The following is a 25,099-nucleotide window of genomic DNA, read 5'->3' as shown; positions in this document are numbered from 1 at the left end:
TTGGAGGAAAAGCTCCTGTCTGCAGTACCTCAAATGAACCAGTAGATGGCGCTCTGTCCTTAATAAAGAAACCATAGGGAAAGAAAGAGCTTACATGATAAATTAAATAAAGCATAGTTTATTTCTGCTCAAAGAATGTTCAACACGTCACATTAGGGTTGAATATTCAATAAACGAAGCACTTAAATAAAATGTTCATTCTCCAACTGGTTTCACTATCAAATATCTTCAAACATTGTGTAACCAGACAGCACCAAAATTACATCTCATGTTGTGAATTCGGCTCTCCACTGCACATTGACAGGGATAATCCTGCAGTGCTATTTTGGCAGGAAATTCAACCCAGTGTACAGCAACAATCATAATCCTAAACGTAAAGCAGAGAATCTGTAAGAAATACTTTTCCCATACATTTACAATGCTGCGTGTTGTGGCTTTACATGATGAAAAAAATAAATGTCTTGTCATATACTGTAGTCGTCACTACAATAGAATACTGCTTGTTTAAATACACCGATCTTTCCACACTGAATGTTAGTAGCCTACTCTACAGTGGAGCATTTTCAAATATATGGAATATTATCTAATTTATATAGATAAGCAAACAAATGACATTCACTTGAAATGGAATGATCTTCAGTCAAGTGCGTGTACAAGTAAACCCTTTTAAGTTAGCTGCAAAGTCCTGATTTATGTAAGCAAGAGATCAGATGCCGATGGTGAGATATTCCAGAGGAATAAAATCAACTGCTGACAGACATGAAACAACTCGATGCAGAATTGGACAGGAAAACTCAAACAGCATTCTCAATTCTTAAGCAGTTGCTTCCTTCGTTCCAGCACGATTTGGTGAGCAATGGAAGTTATTTTGCCACTTGCCATTGATAAAATGTGCAGCAACCACTAACCAGTAAATTATCCTAAAATAATCACCACTTCCATCTCTTGTCATTGACTTGAATGATGTTTATGGTCCAATATAATTGTAGGAAACAAATCAAATGCAGATATGTCCAATTTGGAATGGAAGATAATTTGTAACACAAACATGGTTGGTCAGCATCTTCTTAATTTGGAAATAAGTGCCATTTCATTGCCACCTTTAACATGAAACAAATACCTTTAACAAATATGCATGCTTTAAACAGAAGGAATGATTAGTCTGATACAGCATAAAGTACAGCAAAACTCTAAAATAAAAAATAAATAAAACAAACATGACAGCTACAGGCATGTTATGGCCGAGACATAGAGAAGTCTTGGTTTCATCCTTTAGTGTTCTGCCAGCAGCACAGTTCTTCATCTTTCATGGGAGTTCAAGCCTGTGTTTAAACACACAACACCATACTACAGATTTTCACTAAGGAGAGAAACAGCACTGATTTCAGAAGTCTAAGAAATCACACAGATCAGAATGAATTAGCACAAGGTCTTGCCCTGTGGAAAGAGAGGCACAGTGATTCAATACAAGCTAGCTAATCACAGATCTAGTATAGACAGCAAATAATGAAGTCAGTTGAACTGCCATCACGTAAATAGCAAGCCTTGGATGGGAATGTCCAGATGTTGTTACCATTGAACAGTCCTTCACCACATACTGTTACTTAAATGAAGGAACGTCCAACTTCATAATGATTGTATACACTTGCACTGTAGGTAAAGTACTGGGGGAAATGTAATGGGAAGTTGGGAACTGGCAGGAAAACAGACAAATCCCACTGTTCATTTATCTCCGAAGATTGTACAAATTTCCATTTGTACACTCTATAGCATTAAATGAAAACCAGGATTTTACTGTGAAGAACCTACATTGAAAGATCTCTCAACCTGATCCTATTTGGCTAAGATTGCGGGCAATGTCCTTGGCGAGAGCCTTCTTCCATTCTCTGTCACAGCAGCAGCATTCTGAAACAGACACTCAGATTCACAGTACTGCCTTTTAGAGGCTATCAAAGTTCTGTTGTCACTCGTCCACCACCCCTGTAATGACAAAGACCAAGTGTTTCCTTGCTTGGCCCCACACTGCATATTCTGCTCTGCTCCCTCTGTTCTCGCAACATCCTTTCATTGCCTACCAACACCATGTTACAGTGTGGCTCCAAGTCCAGCAGCATGTCCAACTGTCTCTACTTCCATAATTTCCATCCATTCCTCATCTTCTCAGGCATTGATGGCTCTCCAGCGGTCGCTGTCAATGCTGTTTATGCTGCTGGCCCCATAGGGGCCAGAGGCCACATCGTCCAGGTAGGCGCCAACCACACCGGCCATACCAGGACCTGAACCGTCAAACTGTGTGGAGGAGTAGTACAAGCCCTGGTCAGCGACCTGCTTGCGGCCCAGGTTTGAGGAAGAGGTGGGAGGGAGGTGGACATCACTCTCATCTGGCTCATCCACCTGTGACTTATAAGAGAACAGGATCTTTGGCTCTGACCTGGGGGGGGGGGGGACACATAAGGGTGTTGACAATTAGTTTGGTCTGATGAATAGCAATGACGACACATAGTTTTAGATGGTTATTCTTACTGTACATACCCAAAGAATCCTTTGAGGAAGGTGACGTAGATGAGTGGGGCGAAGATAGAGAAGTAAAGGAAGGTGGTGACGTCCACACAGCTGGTTCAGAAAAATGGCATTGAAATGTAAAAATAAATACCCACACTCAGCATTGCATGCAGGCATTCCCATGAAAAGGCTAGAGTGCAAGTGTGTTATCAGCAGCAAAACAGTATCAGGGTCAGAGAGAGATGAAGAGCTGAAGAGTGATACTAGTCAAATCCACATTTATCCACAGCTAGAATGCGAAAAACTAGCCAAGTGAAAAGTCCTTTAAGTCTTCTGATGGTAAAGTAAGAAGTGTATAGTCTAGCATAACATAAACTAAACATTATGTCAAACATTTATTGTGTGGAGAACAGCAGATGGGGGAAAATGTATTAACTAATTATAGCACAGCCTGCTTATCCATTTTAAATTACGGACAATCATGGCATTTCTCAATTTTTAATAGTGTCTTGCCTTTCTCCAATTTGCTAAAGGGATGATTTAATTAGCTAATTTGTTACAAGTCATATGTCTCAGCTTGTGATTGTTATAGAGGGTGCGTGAGATCCCTGGATTTCAAAGCACTTGAATACAGAGGTGTGCTGTAGCTGCCCTGTATGCTGAACCACATGGTCACAGCATAACATGGTTCAGGTCCTTCAGTATGTCCCTGTCCTGGCTCAATTTCCTATCCTGTCTTAAAAGCACATTTATTAAGACTACATGAAATACTCACGAAGGAAGTGCAACTATAACAGGTATACAATAGACATAAAATAAATCTATGTGTTAACTTAACATGACAGCTTGCTGAAATTACCATTTGCATTTAGAATATGATACAGAAACTATAGTAAAATACACACATCAGTTAGAATACCTGACTGTATATTGCTATATTTATTCACCACAAAAGGTATACATAATCACTCTGCTCCTTTTAGCCCACAGGTTTTCAAAGCAGGGCTGCCAGACAGGCCAATTGGAAAGGAGCACAAACAAATAATAATAATAATAGAAAATATAACTTATAGATTATTGTGCCAGTTTAAGCACTTTCACCCTGGCGTCCTATTTTGGGCATGTCAATGTTTTTCAAACATATACAAGTTCAGTGCAATGTATTGTGAGCTTATATCTGCTATTTTGAGGGTTTAAAACAAAAAAGCCAAATCACAATAGGGAGCCTCAGCCAGTGGCTACCCCAACCGTATTTGGGGATCCCCTTTTATCTCATTGAAATGTTGAAAATACTGACCAGAGTCCCTCTATGATGTCAGCACACAGCAGAGCACTGCCCAGCCCTTGCACCAAATTGAGCAAAGATAAGATGGCAGCATATACATAGAAACTTTTCTTAGCTGAAAGAAAAAAAGACAAGATTGCATTACAAACCAAAACATGAACTCTATACTGATTTGCTGAATTTAAGGTGTAATTTAATTTTGAAGTTAATCATTTTTAAAAAGGTAATATCTTGTAACCCACATGGCAGTGATATCCTGTCTTTCACTGGAGTTTTAGGTAAGATGACAATCAGCGAGTACACCTAAAAACAAAAGAATAAATTGTGACATGGAAGTTGTCCGATTCCCAATGCATATGGTGATGCTTTTTTGTATTTGTGCAATAGTTGCATATTTGTTTAGTTAGTAGCTACAGACCAGAAAGAAAAAGCATGAACTGGCCAACCAGAAATGTCTTCCTCCGTGGCCATAGATGTTAAAGTCTTCTGCAGACAGATGTCTGTCTGGATAAAGGATCTCTAGTGTACCCTGAGAGGCAAAGAGAAATGACTCATTATCCTTTTAAATGCTAATACAAACATCTGTCAATTTCTTACTGTAAAACAGCAATATCTAAAATACAACTTTTGGTGACTATTTGTCCTTCATATAACTCAAAAACAGTCCAACCGATCATCTTCACATTTGGCATGTGTACAGCGGACACCCCAAGGGAGTGCAGTAATTGTGAAGTCGATTGGATCAGCGGTTCTCCACAAAACGTTCACAAAATGTTCCTCAATTATATGCAAAGTCAATGCAAAGAAAAAAAGATGATTGCCAGTTGCCACCTGGGAATTATGCGCATGTGGGTGCTGCATCAATGGGCCTGTACTGATGCCGTAGTACCTGCTGAAAAGGGCTACTGCACTGGCCAATTTAATGACAATTATTATCACATGGTTGTGTGTGAGAGATATCAGGACACAGGGTCAGCCACAGTGCGTGAGCAATGTCAAGCATTTTGTTTAGTGTGCCTTGCTCAAGAGGTCTTTGGCAGACTTGAATCGTACAGTAGATGTAATTCAGCTAGCCTTCTGTTGCTGCTGGACCAGTGACCTTTGAGTCTCTGATCGGCCTCCTGAAGTCACAGACATATTATCTCTGAGATAAGGCATTATTGTATTCCCGGGATCAATGTCATGAAAAGAACATGCTGCTAAAATTATCACTATGATATAATAACTCAACAGCATATCAACTCATTGAACTTAAAATGTATATAATGCGTTGCAAAATACCACTGAAATCTAATTGCTGTCAAATTTATAATGGAAGGATTATTGACTTATCTATTTAATTAATTATTTGACTGGAATGTTTCCGAAACTAAACTTGAAAAAAAATTCCGACATCATAGACAAACATAGTCAAACATCAACAAGTGTTTTATTCAAAAGACTATAACTAAATACAAAAATTCTGTCAAAATTAACACTGTTCTCAGTACATAAATAGATGTCAACAGATCTATAATTACCTGTGTAATTGAGTAGCCCAATGCCAACACAGCAGTGATGGCTAACACACGCTTTATACTTGATTTGCTCTCCAAGTGACCTGACATAATGACAAGGATCAGAGAGGGGGAAAGGTCAGCGTTACCATTAGCATTCACGTGAAACAACAGCACACACCCATTTTTATACACAGCGACTCGTCAACTAGTCATGTTCTTGTAAACAGGAAGTGAAACAAATTGAGGACTAACCGAAAGCCAGCCCCAGTATGATAACACTGAGCTCAATAGCCAGCAGGAAGAACCGGGTGATCTCCCACAGCACCTAAGGGGACACGGAATAATTAATAAGTCACCACATTAAAATCCACATGCTGATCAATCATGTACCATTAGAGTCCTGATATAGCCCAACCTCTACCAACTGCATGGAAGACAGTGTGCAATGTAAACTGTAGGTCCATTACTGAGTACACCATGGCATGGGGTCTGTCTGGTATGTGAGGAATGTCAGCCATGCCTTTGCATTCAGTGTGAAATCCTTGCAAAGTCATGCAGTGGCTGCATGGCTCCCATAAACCTTGCTGAGAAATTACTAAAAGAGGCATTTGTGACAAGATAAGGCAGCTGCTGAAAACTCTATGGTCATCTTTCTACTTATCTAGGAATATTTTATTCTGCCGCACATCTGTGTTTGTGGGATAGAGCAGGGGTTATCAACCTGGTGGTCGCGACCCCTCGGGGGTCCCCAGATTATTTTGGGGGGGGGGGGTCCCAAAATGACGTTGATGCTTTACAAATCAGTTTACATTCTCCGTGAATGAAGTGTTGTGATTGGTCGGAAAAATATCGTATCCGGGGAAAATACATCTGATGGATGCCTTACTCATCTTCGCAGATGAGTAAGACTGGGATCGAGGCTAGCATTTTCGGGGGTCCCCAGCTAATAACGTTGAGAACCCCTGGGATAGACCACAAAGACAACCATGTACGTGTCAAAATGCTTCCTAAACGTCAACGCCGTCCACAATCACAACAACAGAGGGAGCTCCACTAATCACATTCAAACCAGATTTGGCTCAAACAAGGGGTAAATTTTGTTTTGCTCCTATGGCACAAAAATGGTGAACACCCTACAAACAGCCACAAAGGAATGTGAATCCCTACTCTGCTGCAATTCGAAACTGGCCTAGGTAAAAAGTCAATGTTTGATTTCTAACAGTTTATATAATGTTTTTACATAGTACTGTATATTTGTATGTTATTACATGTTCTGATGAATTGAATATGAGGACCCCAATGGAAACAAGCCATAGGCTTTCTTGGGTATAAATCCTCTTAGCAGAAGCAGACCTTGTATTGAACTGTACTTTTTGTTACATAACTGTTAATAAAGTATTCTATCAATATTCAGTCCAGCATGATCATATGTTGTGTTTAAACTGGCCCTGGATTTTCACAAATTATCAGGTGTTCACCGGCATGAACCGATTTGCTTTGCACTGTTCAAAAGAATCCCTGTAAATCTCACGTAACATTTACATCCAAGTTCTTATCCCTGATGCACTGGCAGGAGAAAAGTATGTTAATGCAAAATGACACTTCGGTAGGGCTGTGTAATTACCTTCATCATGATGAAACTAGTTATCTTTCACCATTGCGCTGTTGATTCGAAATGATATTGCACAGTAATACAGCTCTTGAAGTCACTCTTAGTAGGCTACACAAGCGAACACATAAGCTGATTCTATGTAACATAAAACCCAGTAGGTATAAAGGAAAATGTCAACTTGATTTAGCTATTTAAAAAAAAACCTGTCTGGATCTGCATATACAGATGTTTAAATAGTAAAATCAACAGGATGTTTCTCCTTTATTTTCTTAATGCCATAATGAATTTTGTGATGGCAGAATCAGATTGTTTTTCCCGTATTAATTCATGTACTAAAAGACTGGCTTTGAGAGCTGTTTCACGGTGCAAGTGTATTTATTTATTATTTATTTCTAATCAACCTTGCAATATATCTCGCCAGTTGGACCAGTTACATCATGACAAGGAAAATAAAAACCCAACACCTCTACCAATAATTGTGTGGTCTTACTTTGTCTATGATGGTGGCAGCGCTGGATGCACTGACAGTCATAGACACAATGGCACGGGTGATTCCGACTGCTGCTACTACAAAAACCTAACACAACAGAAAACGGTTAGCCAGAGTGCCAAGACAGTAAACTGAATTATAAAATAACATTTTAACTATTTTTATTTTTCAAGACTGCAGTGCAATGAGTATGTACCGTAAATAACAATACTGTCAATACTGTGTAATAACAGTAAGATAGTGAGTGCATAAAGTGTCAAACATAATGGTTTTTGTATCATAACATGAACTAAATGTGCTTTTTAGCCAGCTAATAAGATGATTAGTAACATTTTGAGTATGTGTTCACCCAATGAGTTACAACAATCACATTTTGTCAGAACTAAACCTAACCTAAGTATTTGCTAACGGGGAGACTCGTTTTTTTCTGAAAAGGATGAATTGAAAATAGAGGACCCTTGTGTAAACAAGTCTTTGTGCTTTTTCTGGTTCTATCCTCAAGTAACAGTTTTTGTATTGACCTGTACTTTAGTTTGAAATGTCCCCATTCTGCATTCTGTAAAATAAAAAATGCAATCAGCCGTGGTAATGCTCACACAAACATTCTGCTAGGCTCTCTGGTGTGAGCTCGGAATGCCCCCACTCCAAGTGTGCAGTGTTCTGAATTTAGAAAACAGGAACACACTGATCGCTCTGAATTTCCCAACAACATGAAAGCACTCAGAGCAAGCCCTGAGTGAATGTATGAATACTACATCCTAAATTAGATAAGTAGGCCAAGTATGTGTAACTTCAAAGGCCAGGCACAAGAAACCTAGAGATTTACAATAATAGGTGCAAGATGGCCTCTGAACACTGATTTGGATCCACGTTGCATTGAAGGATTTACTCTTGAAGGAATGAATGACTAAATGAAATAGTAAGACCAGCAAAACATAGATGCAGCCAGTGGCGTCATGCTCGTAGAACGCAGTTTGCAAATGCCTACTACAGGTTTAATTGTTTACGTGAATGCAGTCTCATACACGGCAAGCAACACAGCACAGCAGTATGGCTCCAGTAGGCAACTGCTTCTGTGGTGTTCTGCACGCAACAAGAATGCCTCCTCCTCCATCAAAGAGATTCATCCAAAGCAAACTTTTTAGTTTCGTTACTGCAGTGCAAACTGCACAGTAAAGAAGTAGTCTGATTATTTTAAGTCTACTTAGTTTTGTGTTTGTGTGTCTGTGACTAAAACTCTCATACACTATAAACAATATAGGCTTAGGCTATCAGCTATTATGTGCGGATTTATTTTTCCCGGTACCATGACATGGTACCAGGAAAAATAAATCATCATTACACCACTGGATGCAGCAGTCATTGTTCAAGGTCATCAGATGCTCATGGCTTACTGCATTGGATGCTACAAAGTAAGTTGTTGCAAAGTGCCCTACCAGCAGGTAGAAAGTTATGAAGATGGGACTGGATGTGACTCGTATCTTTGCCCTGGCTGAAGGCAGCTTCCACATCAGGAACACGAAGAACGCAACATTGGGAACCAACAGCAGCAGGTCCCAGAACCTTACTCTAAAATGAAGAAAACCAAGGGTATAGTAAGGCATATGCATGAATGTACATTTGCCCTCAAAAGGACCTCAATACAAATAAGCTGTCTGTCAAGCTTTTGGGGATTATGTTTTTTATTCAAATGGTGAGGGAGACACAATCAGTTTCAAGTTAGTTAAAATATAGGCTGGCAGCCTGGCACATTCTCTGATATGGTTTACCTGGAGTCCCCAATGTCTTCGTACAAAACCTGCAAACATTTGTGAGGCTTGGAGATGTTGGCCTCTGTGTCAGGTTGCCAGGTTGGGAATGGTGTCGTCGTTGTGTTCACTGCTGTCGTAGGGAAAACGCTGCCATTGTATTGTGCAAACCTCACCACTGCAGTTACTGTGTCCCGCATTGTGTAAGGGAGCTGGGGAGAAGGAACCGTCAACATTATGTCAAATAATAATAACCCCTTCACAACACAGGCGAAATGACACAGGATAAACGACAAAAAGGTAGTACAACAGTACCAAACAAATCTAACTGAATCTTTCCAGAAAACAGGTTTAGCTTGGTATTATCACTACAAGATTGAATATTAGTTTTCTTGGTGTACGTTCTCAGAATATGATTGGCAATAATGTTGTTGTTGGTGTTGTCAGTTGTCACAGTGGTGAGTATCATCAGAGGCAAAGCTACACCTTTATACATGCAGAACTGGGCAAACCTGCCCCAAGTCCAACCAACAATTATGTAACAATAGACTCGGTTTGTTTTTTACTTCACCAACTACGAGTTAATGTTTGACATACTTACACAGGAACAGAAGCTAACCCGAAACAGATCGGATGTGTATGCGTTATCGACAAAGATTTTACAATTAATTTAGCAGGACATCTGGCCAACATTAAACTGACCGTCCTTGACCGGGGCCGTGATACAATATCACCAGTTGAACCCATGGTTGAACCTCACGTTAGCTAATGGATTAACGTTAGCACATATCAAACGCGGCTAACATCAGCTAACAAACAAACACCAGCCTTGTTTGCCATCTGCAGATGGGGTGTTCAGCTTGTTCTCGTTTGTCCATTCAATATGCTGCGACTGTGGAATAAAATATCACGATCGAAGTGCGTCTGCTGATACAGCGTCACTCAACGCATACACAAACAAACAACACTTGATAACGTTATAGCATCAATTCTGCAGCTTCAATTTTGTCAAACGGATATAGCTCACCCTATATCAACTCCAATGGCACACAATACTACTCCGTAGCTTTGTCTCAAGTTGGACTGTGTTAGCACATGGAAAACAATGTCTTTCACGCATTCTGCGGGCGATACATTAATATAACACAAATCGGTGACATCGCCGGACTGACTTTACGAGCAACATTTCCCCCGGTGTGGTCAGGTGACAACCCCGCATCCAAAACATCCAAGCCGTTGTGAACTTGTCGCGAGAGATGGCTCTGGATGACGTTGATGTTGAAGCTCCACCCAATTCAGCCTCTTCTTCTTTGGTTTTATTATAACATTTGAGATACACACTGCCACCTGTCAGCAACATGCCCTTCTGCCTGTATTATGGATCCTGACCTTTACAGCAGGGATGGGCAACTTCGACGATGGAGAGGGCCATTATATTTCCATACTCACTCCAGAGGGGCCACATTGCATGCATGTCGTAGCAAAAATAGCCGATGTACAAGTTCAAAACGCGTCGCATCGCGACGCGTTTTGAACTTGTAAATCAGCTATTTTTGCTATATTTGAATTGAAATCCTGAAAAGTAATTTTAACTAAATACAAATATATTGGACATAAAAAAAGACAATAACATTATTTGTAATACTACTCAGCAAGCTACTAATTTAGACTGTAAGTAATTAAAGCGGGTCATGTTTGCATGTTTGGAATTTTAACAGCTGAAATCAATCAACATATCAGTATTCTGAAATTAATCTGAGGGCCACATTAAGTGAAGGTGGGGGCCGCATGTGGCCCACGGGCCGCCAGTTGCCCATGTATGCTTTACAGTCTATGATCATGACACGAACAGACTGGGCACCTAAACATAATTGTGACAAGTTGAAGTTCTGACAAGAAATCTGTTTGTAATTACTACAGCCTATATATAATTACAAACCGATTTCTTGTCAGAACTATATATATATATATAGTTTATTATTATTATTACTATTATTATTTTATTGTAAGTGTATTTCTTAAATACAGACAGAATAATAAAGAGCCTTTTTCAATTAATTCCAATGCTTCATTCTTGGTTGGTTCCACAAACCTGTGCATTGTTTCTTCCCTCTAGAAAAAAGGTGGTGTATAGTAGGTACGCAGTTTTCATTTAAATTACAACATTTAAATTGTGTGTTTTATACTTTTATTACTATCCCTTCTAGCCTCCCCCTGCTTGAATACAATAGACTCTCATTAGAACTAGTTGTTACAGAAACATGAATATCTTCACTTGTCAATACAGACAACTACAGTATTTGTGCTGCACCTACATGCACCTAAATTATTTCCAAGTTAAAAGGTACAGCTAGTCAAGCATTAATTCAAACTCATTGCCTTTACAGTATGATAGAAAGATACTGGCAGAGAAACGTTTCCTTTTTTTTTAAATCAAGATGAATATCTAATTGAGGATATACTTTTCTCTAAAGATGTGAAATGAGTAGTCTAAGACAAACCTTTACTTATGACCTCTCTTCAATTAAAGCGTTTTCAATTTGTGAAACAAAAGAGCTCAACAATTTCTGCTTAATTTCTTTGCCCATGAATGCATAGAGAAACGGGTTCATGCAACTGTTTGCACTTGCAAGAGTCACTGATATCATACTTCCAGTTGTAATAAATGTGTTGTGACTGTGAATAAACTCCAGTAAATTGAAGATGTGGTAGGGAAGCCAAGAGATGACAAATGTGACTATCAGGGCAGTCATGACTTTGAAGGGCTTAGTGGACCTGGCCATCTTGTTGTTCCTTAGCCTTACAATGATAATAGTATAACACACAGTTATGATTACAAGTGGAAGTACAAAGCCTAGAACAAAGCGAATGACAGGAATAAGTATTTCGCTGCTGCGGGTAGAATTTCAAAGTTGTTGTAACATTGAATAACCTCCTTATTGTCAGATGTAACATTAGAGACAGATGTAACATCACGAATCACTATGGCAGGAATGCTCATCAGCATAGAAAAGACCCAGGCAACAACGACTGCAACGACAATGTACGATTGTTTTGGGCCCAAACTGCGTGTATAACAGCCACACAACGGTCAACACTGATAAGTACCATTAGGAAAATGCTGCTGAACATGTTGAGTAACAAAACAAGGGAGGTGAACTTGCACATGAAACGTCCAAAAATCCAAGATCCTGTTGCTGTCAGAGTGATGTTGAAAGGGAGAGTTGCACAGAAGATAAAGTCAGAGATGGCCAGGCTGAGGTACCACATTGTGGTGACGGTCTTCTTTTTCAACTTGAAGCCAATAACCCACATGACCACGCCGTTCCCCAAAATCCCTAGGAGGAAGATGATGACATTTGTCACAACCAGGATGACACGTTCTTCTGCACTGGTAGGTAACAGTGATTGCACAGATGTTATGGTAGGTAATGGTGATGGCACAGATGTCATAGGTCACTCCTACAGTATAGAAAAGGAAACATTGATTTTTTTTTCAAGTTAAGTACATTATTGTAATTAAGTAGTGGTGATGGCACAGATGTCATGGGTGCACCATGACACCTGTAGAAAAGGAAACATTGATTTGTTCAAGTTAAGTACTTTATTGTAACTAGAGGTTCGGGCCATATGCACATGACCATATATGGGAATAGCAGTTGGATCTGTGGCTCTGGACAACCGGTACTCCAATGGGACTGTCTGGTTTGTTTACATACGAGGCGCATTGACGTGGCGTCAATATTGGCATATTGACTATTGTTATGTCTGAGTCCTAGTGACGTTGTTGTGGTCTACCCTCGCATTAGCCAATTATAATGATAGCATATCATTTGTTTCAGTTGCACATTTTGGGGTTGCATATATAAAAGCCTTTTGCTATAGTTTCCCACATTATATTTACAGTAATATTCAACGCTACAGAGCATTTATTGGACACTATTTAAAACATAATTTAACACAGCATTCAGGGCATATAGGCCTACTGTATTTTTTGACTATTTACTGCTGGCTTCTGTATTTTATTTTCATGCTTTGTTCTGCAGCCACTAGGTGGTGCATGTATGCTGTGTATTTCTCTTGTCTCTGGCACTGTGGTCAAAATTGGACCACCTGTAGACCAATATGCTCTGAAAAGTCAGTTTGCATGTTGTTGATGCAGAGAGCAGACGTTTTTGATCCTTGCTCTTGTTTGTGATTGATTGATTGATTGAAAATTGTATTAACAGTTTGCAGAATTACAGTAAATTTCAAGCACAAACTCAATACAAAGGCTGTTAACTGTGAGTGGACGACCCAATTAAGCATTACACTTGTTTACAACAGGGTCCACCATGTTCAATTCATCAAAACATTTAGAGACGTACAAATAGACACTTCTATATAGACAAAGAACAGTACAGGAATTCATCATAATGGAGGTAAAAAGGGAAAAGAAACATATACAGTGAGGGGAAAAGGGGGGGGGGATTCAGATTTTACGGGGGCCAGTTTCGAATTGCAGCCATCCGTAGGTGCCCTTTGAGAGTGTTTTTGAAGGAGTCAAGGGATTTGCATGTCTTAATGACTGTTGGTAGGGCGTTCCACATTTTGGTGGCATAGGAGCGAAAATAATTTAGTCCCCGAATCTGGGTTGTACATGGTTCGTTGTACTCCCTCTGGTGTTGTGGGTGTGGACTTCGTTAACATTAAGGAAGTATCTAGACAGGTACATGGGTATCTTGGTGGAGTATCGAATCTTGTGGACCACCACAGGATCATTGCTTGTAAGTTATGCATGCCTTTCTTTGCACAAATGCTAGTTTGTTGACATTTTGTGAACTATAGACATTGTAGCCTAGCTTTCTTTACACATGTTTTGTATGGCATTAGGCCATTAACTGGTGTTGCATTAGCCATGCTTTCTGTTATTGCCAGGGTTGCATTATGTGTTTGCATTTACAGTAGCCTACATAACCCTATATTTTCTGTATTGTTGGTTACTCTCATGTCATGTGTAATTTGACAGCTTTGTTTGATGTGTGCAGTACAGAATATTTTATCAATCAATGTTCTTTCCTTTTTTTTGTAGTTTTACTGTGTGTGTATCCTGCTACTGTGAGTGAGTGGAGAGGAGAAACGGTAAAAGGACTCCCAGTTGTCTGTCTGCCTAGTTGAAAAAGGGGGAACTTTTTGACGAGGGCAGAATAGCAATATAAAAAAGTATAGTAATCACAACTTTAAATGAATATATTACTGTAAATACAGCAAATAATACAGTACTAAAAGAATAAACAATAAAACCATAAAAAACGCTCGGGTGGCACAGTGTAAAGTCCCTGCCCACCACCATGAGGTTGTGGGTTTGAATCCACCGTGGTGCAACCGGCTCCGTCGAGTGTCTATGCCAGGGGTTCCCATGCTTCTTTTACTTGAGAGATACTTTAAAAATGACCAGCTCAACAATATCTACCCACCCAAAAGATTACTGAAAATGTACATATACATTTGAGATAGGCTCACATTTGGGTTCACAATCCTGTGGCCAATTCATACACCGTGACGTACGCACAGTATGCGGAACTGCCGTTTATGCCTCTGCTCTGAAGTCACTCACTTCACCTCTGCGTTTTCATCCAAGCTTCTGCAGTTTCTGTTTCCGGTCCCGGCTGCTTCCGTTTGTGAAAGCAGGCATTACACTCACTCACTCCGTCTTAAACATCTACTTGTCTTCAGAAGCGTTAACCCTAGAACACTAAACACGGGTGATTTTCACCCGGAAGATTATATTTTTGCAATTTTCATAATGTTGCTGATGTGCTGATCTGGCCGACGTGGCAATCTGCCGCGTGGGTGGAGCTTCATTTCCATCCACCAGCTGTCTAAAAACCTGCCGGCAGACAGCTTCTTTTGTCCGCGCATGGAATCCTAGGTGTGCTTATATGGATTCCTGTTTTTATCTACAGGCATGTGTTCGGATGAATTTCAATTCAGTGATATGTGATAGAGAAAAATCCCAATACACCCACAATGGACTTTTTTCTTTTTTGTTCTTCACTGGACCATGCTCACATGTCTTAGGAATGGGGGGAACAAAGGAGAAGTTCCCAAATTCATTTCTCCCCCCCCATGACAGGCCCCCCATCATCCCCATGACAGGGCCCCCCAAAAGTCATGATTAAATATTAAGATTCCATGCGCGGCCAAAGGAAGCTGTCTGCAGGGGTCTCTTCCGGGTTTTTAGACAGCTGGTGGATGGAAATGAAGCTCCACCCACACGGCAGATTGCCGCGTCGGCCAGATTCCCAGAAAAGCTTCATTACCATCCACCAGCTGTCTAAAAACCCGGAAGAGACCCCGGTTGACAGCTTCCTTTGGCCGTGCATGGAAGTTCAGATGTGCCCAGGCTGATTGCGAGCAAACAGCCTCTTAAAACGCCATAAAGCGGACGCCTGTCTTTCTGTGTTTCCTTCTTCTGATTGGCTACGACCGATCACGTGACACGCGCGTCGCCGCACTGCAAGGCATGCTGGGTTACAGGTGCATGATGGGAAGCTGATTCTTTTTTCTTTATTTTTTAAGCTAGATGTGAGCAGGCCAAAGGCCCGCAAACCTCTAATGTTTAAAGGAGAATTCCATGCTAGAAGGCTTTTTTACCTTTCTTACCTTTCTTTGTAGTCGTTACGGGCCACCAAAGAGGTCCAGGTGTTTTTTTGTGCAAAAACTCCTTATTGGCTATTTCCCCTACCATAAGCCCTCAATGAATTGCATTGAATTGAATGGGAATTGAATGGGGCTATGGGGTGTTGTGCTAATTCGCTTATTTCCATCGAAATAAGTAGTAAAGTGTGCCGCTTGGGATATTATTTATATTATGAAGAGAGGATATATACAAAAAAATAATAATTTTGAGCGATGGAAATAAGCAAATTAGCACAACACCCCATAGCCCCAGATCCATCCTGATTGGCTAAGATTGGCTTCCAAAGTTTGCAGGAGTGCACAGTTTCAAACAAAATGCTGCAAATCATGAACACATTGTGTGATTTCCGTGAAATTGTGCACGCACATGCATTCCCACTAGGCCGAGGAAGAAATGCCACATGAACATTTTCAACTCAGCCTCATGGTGGCGCTATAACTGGCCAAAAAGTGTTTTTACCTCTAACTGCACGTATCTGTGGATAACTTTGTATGCCAACTCCCTAGAGGCCAAGGAAAAACCTTTTCCTGGAATTCTTCACATCTGCTCTTTATAGCGCCACCAGGAGGCCGACATATGTAAAACACATTTTCTAATATTACTCCTTCAGATTTTATCCAAATTTCACGCAAATCGGTACACATGCTCTCCATAGTCATGTGATCAAGACGGGTTTGTTTGATTTCTCATAATCCACCCTCATTGGCTACGATTGGCTTCTAAACTTTTCAGGAGTAGCCCGCTTTGTACTCGTTTTGTACAAATCTCTACAACTACTCAACGCAGCGTCCGATTGTGGTGAAACTGTGCATGCGTATTCCCACTAGGCTTTGGAAGAAATGCCACTTGACAGTTTTCAAATCAGCCTCATGGTGGCGCTACAACAGGCCAAGCCATGTCACACACACACAAACACACACACACACCCACACACACACACACACAGTCAAAAGGAGAAGAGAGATTGAATTCTGTTTAGACCACCATTTGGTTCAGAAAATGTAGTTTATTGTTTTAGCAATTGGCAGCTGGCAACACTGATCCAAAAAACGTTTTTCTGTGAGATGGTAACTACAGTATCAGTATCTTTCTTTTCAGTATTTAAACAAGCCCAGGGTCAGGCATAAATGTCATTAAGTCACAATTTATGGGGAAAATTAGCAGGAGAATCAAATAAGAGTATAGTCGTCAGTAATCAGTTACGGAAACACATGTTAAAAATAGCTTTAATGCGGCTTAATGAGATACAAAAAATGGAATTGATGAGTGATGAAAAGCAGTGGTGGAAAGTAACTAAGTACTTTTTACTTATTTACTTAAGTACTGTATACAATTTTGAGGTATTTGTACTTGACTTGAGTCCAATTTCCAATACTTTTACTTCTTATCTAGACAAATATTTTACTTTTACTCCACTACAATTATTTGATGAATTTAGTGTCTGCCCAGGGCCTCCCCAGTGCCTCCCCAGTGTCTCCCCAGTGTCCCCCCAGTGCCTCCCCAGTGTCCGCCCAGTGCCTCCCCAGTGTCTCCCCAGTGCCACCCCCCCCAGTGCCTCCACAGTGCCTCCCCAATTTGTGGGACAGAGTAAAAAAAAAGAAAACCCCCTTTTTCTTTTTCTTTTATCTATTTCCTTTTTAGGGGGGGGAGGACGGCGTGAAAAATCCTGCTTAGGGCGCCAGATTGCTCAGGACCGGCCCTGGTGGGTGGGGACGTTATAAGATTGGGCCTCTATTAGGCAATATTTCCTGTTTTTTATATAGAAGTGTATATTTGTATGTCCCTAAATGTTCAGATTAATTGAAAATGGTGGACCCTGTTGTAAACAAGTGTAATGCCTGCTTTTTCAGTGTGTCGTCCACAGTAACAGTCTTTGTATTGACTTGTGCTTTCATGTGAAATGTACCCATTCTGCAAACTGTTAATAAATACTTCAATCAAAAACAAGGCAAGGCAGCTTTATTTGTACTAGACTTTCAGGTCGCTACGTGACCTTCAAATCTATATTGCACTGATCAGAGCAGAGCCATACCGGGAGGCATACTATGGTCCGACGGAGCATTGGTTCGACATGCGTCCGCACCTCGGACTAGCGCCTGCTCCCGTGCTTGCGGTTATGGTTAGGTTAGGGGTTAGGGGTATCGGATCAATGAATCGTCGGACCAAACACATGTAACCGCCATACCAAGGTAGTAAGACTGCCTTAGCTCCCCATATGTGTGCATTTTAGTTTTTTTGTGTGACTATTCTCATGCCAGACGCCTGAACAGTGTTTGTGCCAATTAACTTAAGTTGTCGGGGATTGCCATGGAGGGTAACGGTGCAACTTGACAATATGTATCCCCCCTGGCAGCAGTAAACCGAAGTGTGACGTCCACTGTCAACCCACTGTCCAGCCATTAGACAATTTTCATTCAATTCAAAGCATGGAAAACAAACAAGAGATTCCTGCCCACTGTTAATACTTGCAATTTAAACATTTGTTGGAGAAATAATGTGCAAGTAGGCTACATGTTAACTCACCTCGCACAAGACTGCCTGTTGAGAACAGATCTGGGTATGCAGTAGTAAAGCATAAGTCTTTTAGCCTTTTCTACTCAAATTCAGTCTACAGAGGGTGGGGGTGGCAAAAGGGTGGGCCAAAGTCAAGGCCCACTTGCCAAGTGGGCCTTGACTTTCACTTCAGCCCTCGAAAGAAGTGGGAAAATGGGCCAACCATCCATCCATCTTCAATCGCTTATCCAGAACTGGGTCATGTGGTTAACGGTTCCAACAGAGATTTTCAGACTTCCCTTGCCAGAGCAACAATAGCAACTTTGTGTTGTTTTTCAGTGAAATCCTTATTTTGAAGGTCTACCAGAAACCGAGATGTTAACCGGATGTAGGAAACCGTACATACTTGGGGTTTCTACAGGAGCATATACAGCATCCTAGTGGCAAGTGTACATTGAATTGTTACGATATTATGGCTGATAATAAAAATCTCTATGGTCTAAATCAGGGGTTTTCAACTGGTGGCATGGGCCACTGGTGGTCTGGATTTTCATGTGGTCCCTGATTATACATACATAGGAAAGTGAAGACTGTCTTTTATTTGTATTCTTTTTGTTTTTCCCGAGAAACTAAATGGCCTGGTGACCTATGATGTGGCCTCAATGTTGTAATTTACTTGGAAGTTGGAGGTGATGAAATTCAACAGAAAAGGGTAGTTCTATATTTACTTGCGCAAGCAGAGCGTGCAAGTCATGTTTTCAGTCAGGTGCTACGATGCGTGTGTTTTGGGCCAGCACATGTTATGACGTCATATGCTGGCCCCAAGCTGACCGTGCAGGTGTGTTTTTGTCATGGTACGAAGCATATGTCCCATGACGTGATGAAGATATGTACCAATGTCCCTTAGAATGCACGTGATATGATGTCATACGGACATACGGAAGCTGACCGTGCAGGTATGTTTTCCGTGAATCGTGATGAAGATTATGTACCAATGCCAGGGTATAATTGGTTGACGATGGTGACGTAATGATGATAGGTTTCAGTGTCAAGTACATACGCATCAAACCACCCAGCCGATCACATTATACCACCAACCACTCAGAAAACTACATATACATACATATAGACATATACACATATATGGACATATGAGCATATGACGTGATGAATATATGTACCAATGCCAGGGTATAGTTGACGGTGACGTAACGATGATTTTACCATACTTAAAAATACTACTTTCTTTCCTTCAGAAGCAAGGTACGTAGCAAATAGCTAAATCTAATAATTCAATATGTGAGACTAAGATTTGAAAGTTTATAGCGGTCTACAGCACTTGCACGCTCTGCTTGCGCACTAGTAGGCCATTTATGGCCTACTTGTGTGCAACGAGCAAGTGCAGTTCTAGTTTACTATATTTTTCCCTTTTTTGTCAATGGTGGTTGGTGCGGGGGTCTGCGGGTAGGATTTTAAAAATGAGGCAAGTGGGCATGCCACTTACTGTAGTTGGCAATCTGAATTAAGTGTTATGTGCATTTTTGAGTGGTGTAAACCACTCCTACAACTGGCTTTGTTAGTCTGTCTGTCTGTCTGTCTGTCTGTGCTCAAAAAATGAGCACTGTTGCTATGGTCACCCAGTTCACACGGGTGTGATTTCATTACGTCAGACATTACGTCAGACCACAGCTGATCAGTCTATATAAGACCTTACACCACTCAGTTCACACGGGTGTGATTTTGTTGTATGCCTGTACCTGTCCCTTTCATCTTAAAATGAAATAAAAACGTATTTAAAAAAGAAAAGAAAAAGGAAGTTCGAACCTCACGAAGGGAAGTTCACCCAGCCTGGTTCTGTCATCATTATTAGGAAATATATATTGCAGAAGTGACTCTTCTCCTCTTGCCATTTGGCAGCATTGGTAAAGTAAAATCACTAAAATGGCGACTAAACTCAAGTCTACTACAGGATAGCAACTTTAGACTATTATTACAAGAACAGATTAATTTATTCAGGGAATCCAATATACCCACAGCCCCAACTCCATCAACAGCATGGGAAACAATAAAGGCTTTTCTCAGGGGTTTTATAATTCAATATGCTTCCCATAAAAAGAGAGAGAGAGCGTCAGAGATTCTTAACCTTGAAAAGGAAGTGAAGATAGCTGAGAACAACTTTAAAGCCTGTATGTCGGAAGACAATATACGCAAACTCTCTAAACTTAAATACGAATATAATACTCTGCTGTCACAGAAGGTCGAATTCTCATTGTTCAGGGCTCGTCAGCAATTATTTGAGGAGGGCGATAAGCCGATAAGGCTGGGCACATGTTGGCTAATTATATTAAACAGCAAGAGGCCCATAGCGCTATTCCTGCAGTACAAGATCATTAGGGGACATTACACACAAGTACTACTGAAATCAACACCACCTTTAGAGAATTCTATGAGAATCTCTATAAATCAGAATCAGAGGTAGAGCAGATAGAAATAAATGTATTTCTTTCCAAATTAAATCTTCCAACTCTGTCGACGGAACAGAAACAAAAACTTGATACTCCAATAACAGTTAAAGAGATTGTAGAAATCATACAGACACTACCCGTAGGCAAGGCCCCCGGCCCTGATGGCTTTACCGCTGAAGTTTTCAAACATTTTGCAGATGAACTTGCCCCAATGATGCTGGACATGTACAACGACTCGCTGGAAAGAGGCATGCTTCCGCCGACACTCTCCCAAGCTATAATCACCCTTATTTTGAAAAAAGATAAAGACCCCACAGACTGTCGTAATTATCGACCCATTTCTCTGACTAATTATGATAGTCGGATTTTCTCAAAAATCCTTGCTAATAGACTAAATAAAGTTGTCCCCTTCTTGGTCCATCTCGATCAAGTGGGGTTTGTGCGTAATCGCTACTCTACAGACAATATACGACGTCTAATTGACTTAATGTGGTTTGTCAGGGAAGAGGCGGAGCCTGTTGCAGCCCTGTCATTAGATGCTGAAAAGGCGTTTGATAGGGTCGAGTGGGGGCCTTTATTTACAGTCCTAAAGCACTTTGGAATTGGAGAACCCTTTCTTAAATTGCTTCGCTTGATATATAGAGAACCTACAGCAGCTGTAGCAACCAATGGGTTAATTTCTTCATATTTCAAGCTGGGTAGAGGGGTTCGCCAAGGAGACCCTGCCTCTCCTGCCCTCTTTGCGCTCGCCCTAGAACCGCTGGCAGCGGCCATTCGCCTGGACCCGAATTTTCCTGCCATACAAGTGGGCCCAATATCACATAAGGTAATGCTATATGCAGACGACATTTTGACTATGGTAAGCAAACCAGAAACCTCTGTCCCTACACTGTTGTCTATTATTAATTAGATAGCATTTGAAACAGACTTATAGCATGTCATGTAGACAGCACAATAATTGCATTGTATGTAGTCATAGCACATCATAGTACATATGTATAGCATAGTATAGTATATATGTATATTTAATATGTATAGTATCATTATATAGATATGTTCTAGTTACGTTCTTAGCTTACGCATGTTTCTTGATAAATGCATTTTATATATGTGATGTATTCCCATACTTTTGTTCTTGCCTAATGTAAGTCGCTCTGGATTAAGAGCGTCTGCTAAATGCCTAAATTGTAAAAATTGTAAATTAATTCATTTTCTAGACTCTCAGGCTACAAAATAAATTGGTCTAAATGTGAAGCGTTGCCCCTCACAGCATACTGCCCCAGAACCCTGTTCCAACCAGGAAACTTTAGATGGCCAACGCAGGGCCTAGGCTATCTTGGGGTTGTATTCCCATCCAACCTGTCAGATCTCATAAAGGTTAACATAGAACCCATATTTAAAAAAGTAAGCTTGACATAGAACGATGGGCACCTCTTCGTCTCTCTTTGTGGGCAAAAGCGAATGTGCTAAAAATGTACTGACTGTAGCGCCCAAATTTAACTATATTTTACAATCATTGCCCGTTGAGGTTCCCATGAAGTACTTCCACAAGTACAACCAGTTGTGTAGCCTTTTCCTGTGGGAGAGGAAACAACCTAGGATATGTCTCAAGAAACTTCAGAACAGGGTGGATCAAGGTGGTTCAGGGATACTGAATCTACTTTTGTACCACTATGCCTTTTGCCTGCGGCATTTGGCACAGTGGTCACTTCCCCCCGAACGTGCCCTACCATGGTTTGACGTGGAAGGATATCAGTGTTCTGCTCTCCCCTTGAAGGCCTATGCCTCGGCCTCCCTACCTTCAAGTGTACAGTCTCATCCAGTGTTGTCATGTCTGAAGGGGGTCTGGAACAATTAAGGCAGCTAAAATTAACTTTGATCCATTATTAAATAAGACTTCTAGCATATGGTTTAATTCTCGTATACATATTGGTAGATCCTCCATCTATTGGAAGGAATGGGTGGAAAAGGGAGTGGCGGTGCTTGGTGACCTCTACAGAGACCAGGAACTCAAATCATTTAATGACCTACAGGCAGAATTTAACCTAAATAGACAACAATACTGGCACTATGTCCAACTTCAAAGCTTGTTGAGAAAAATGTCTAGAAGCTCCTTGGTCCCTCAGAATGGGAAGACTCCCTCTTCTATTATCACTAGCTACGGTAGGGGTACGTTGACCCATGTCTTATGGAAGTGCCCCAGGGTACAACATTTTTGGACACAAATACATGATTTAATTGAGAGAACCATTGGTCAAGATATCCCTCTTGATATCCGCTTATTTATACTAGGAGATCCTTCTATTCTTAAAGATATAACTCCTTCCACATACGTGGAATGGATCCAAACAGCCATAATGCTGGGCAGAAGGCTGCTAGTCCAATTATGGAAATCAGCCCACGTACCATCAATCACAGAATGGCATAACTTACTTAACAGTACAGCGTCATATGAAAGAGTATCATTCTCTATGAAAAATAGGATAGATAGATAAATTCTAGTTCCACCAGAAGTGGGACAGATTCCTTCTGTATGATAGCACTACGTAATGACAGACTACTGGCTGCCCCCCCCCTCCCCCCCCCCCTACAGTAGATCTTCGCCTGCTCACATATGTCTCTATCGAGAAGAACACAGCCTCCCTCCCCTTCCTTCCCTCCTAGTTGTTTTTTTTTTCTTCTTTTCTTTTCTTTTCTTTTTTCTTTTTGTAATGTGACTGTCGATTTGTGTCAAACCCTTTTTTTATTTTATTTTTCTTTGTGTGTTTGTTCTGTATTGTTGTTACTGGTATTGTGGGTGTTGTGTTTGTGTCTGAAAAAGAAAATCCAATAAAATACTAATCACAAAAAAAGGAAATATATATTGCATGTATAGAGGGTATGCACGTGACATCATCATCATACCCGGAAGTTTTGCGGGAACGCCTACTGAGTGGCAAAAAATACATACATCCAAACAGAAAAGTCCTATCTGATTGCATTAAACGACGTTTAATGCCACTCGATTTGCCATTCATTTTGTAATATATGTATAGATTGTAAAAACCCTGAATAATTTTCAATAAAGTATAATGTAAAAAGTGAAAAGGTTGGTCCACCAATGCTATCAGCATCAGAGCTTCCAAGGCTGCGGAAATCGTTGTTAAAAAAGTGTTAAAATATGTAGGGTGGCATTTTATCCTTGGCCTAGTGGGAATGTGTATACCATATACAAAAGGAGGGACTGCACATCCGAGAAAAAAAAACGTAGAATATATACAAGTCTAGTCAGAAGGCATAACTGTAAGAAAAGGACACAGAGAAGAGATGGGCAACTTACTACTGTATTAAGTGATTTTTAGCAATTGTGGAAAAACTGGTAACATTGCTGAAAAAGAATTACATTATTTATTTTTACATAATCCTTTTGAAACACATGTAAACTAAAATAAAAATAAAGCTTAATAGGTGAAGGCCCGAAAGTATACAAACAAATAATAATGTGCAAGTATACGGATGACTCACCTCACACAAGACGTCTGCCTGTTAAGAACAGATCTGGGTACTTCTCAAATTGTTCACTTCTCAAAACAGGGGGTGGGGTGGTAAAAGGGTGGGCCATCAAAGCAGCAGGTTTATTTGTATAGGACATTTCAACAACAAGGCAATACAAAGTCCGTTACATAAATCAATAAGCATGATTAGGAAATATATTATTCAGGAATATTCAGGAATCATTATTAGGAAATATATATTGCATGTATAGAGGGTATGCACGTGACATCATCATCATACCCGGAATTTATGCGGGAACGCCTACTGAGTGGCAAAAAACTACTTTCTGGCCTTGACAGCCCATACATCCACACAGAAAAGTCATATTTGATTGCATTAAATTACTTTAAACAACATTAAATTCACTTTGTCACTCACTTTGCCACTCGATTGCCACTCGATCTGCCATTCACTTAATATAAAAGTTAATATAAAATTTGATTAATATGGAACGTTGGATAAAGAAAGGAATTATGGTAACCGTGAGATAAGAATAGATCAGTGGTTCTCTAACTTTTCTGAGCTCTGGACCACTAGCATATTTCAGGTCAATAATGACCGATAATGGCTTGATATAATTTTTTGTTCGTACTACCACGTATCGTGCAACGAATTGTTCATTTACAAGCCTTTCGCCCCACGTCTTATAATTCTAATATGTTTATCCCATATCCCCACCGAACAGTGGTCCCCAGGTTGATTCTTAGTCAGGGTGGTGGTCCCTGGTTAACTAACAATCAGTTGAAAACCCCTGGTCTGAATTAATGGGGAATTTACTTCCGGTCACTC

The 25,099-nt window shown here is 40.5% G+C and overlaps 1 protein-coding gene and 1 pseudogene across 2 annotated transcripts; both read right to left on the bottom strand.

Annotated features, from left to right (window-relative positions):
• Positions 1 to 97: 97 nt before the first annotated feature.
• Positions 98 to 10,385, bottom strand: tpra1 (transmembrane protein, adipocyte asscociated 1). Its single transcript, XM_079509460.1, has 11 exons — positions 10,164 to 10,385; positions 9,158 to 9,348; positions 8,825 to 8,957; positions 7,389 to 7,475; positions 5,539 to 5,611; positions 5,308 to 5,387; positions 4,206 to 4,316; positions 4,030 to 4,090; positions 3,800 to 3,902; positions 2,533 to 2,613; positions 98 to 2,431 (listed from the first exon to the last, which is right to left on the bottom strand). The coding sequence occupies exons 2-11, from the start codon at positions 9,334 to 9,336 to the stop codon at positions 2,161 to 2,163; spliced, it is 1,179 nt and encodes a 392-aa protein (XP_079365586.1). The 5' UTR covers positions 9,337 to 9,348; positions 10,164 to 10,385; the 3' UTR covers positions 98 to 2,160.
• A 954-nt stretch (positions 10,386 to 11,339) lies between these two features.
• LOC306929910 (chemerin-like receptor 1) lies at positions 11,340 to 12,589 on the bottom strand (annotated as a pseudogene). Its single transcript has 2 exons — positions 11,814 to 12,589; positions 11,340 to 11,350 (listed from the first exon to the last, which is right to left on the bottom strand). The product of its transcript is annotated as a chemerin-like receptor 1 (transcript).
• Positions 12,590 to 25,099: the final 12,510 nt, after the last annotated feature.

The sequence above is a fragment of the Electrona antarctica genome (genome assembly GCF_951216825.1).
Source record: "Electrona antarctica genome assembly, chromosome: 9".
Lineage (NCBI taxonomy): Eukaryota > Metazoa > Chordata > Actinopteri > Myctophiformes > Myctophidae > Electrona > Electrona antarctica.
The sequence above is the reverse complement of the archived record's forward strand: the minus strand, read 5'-3'. Positions and strand labels throughout refer to the sequence as shown.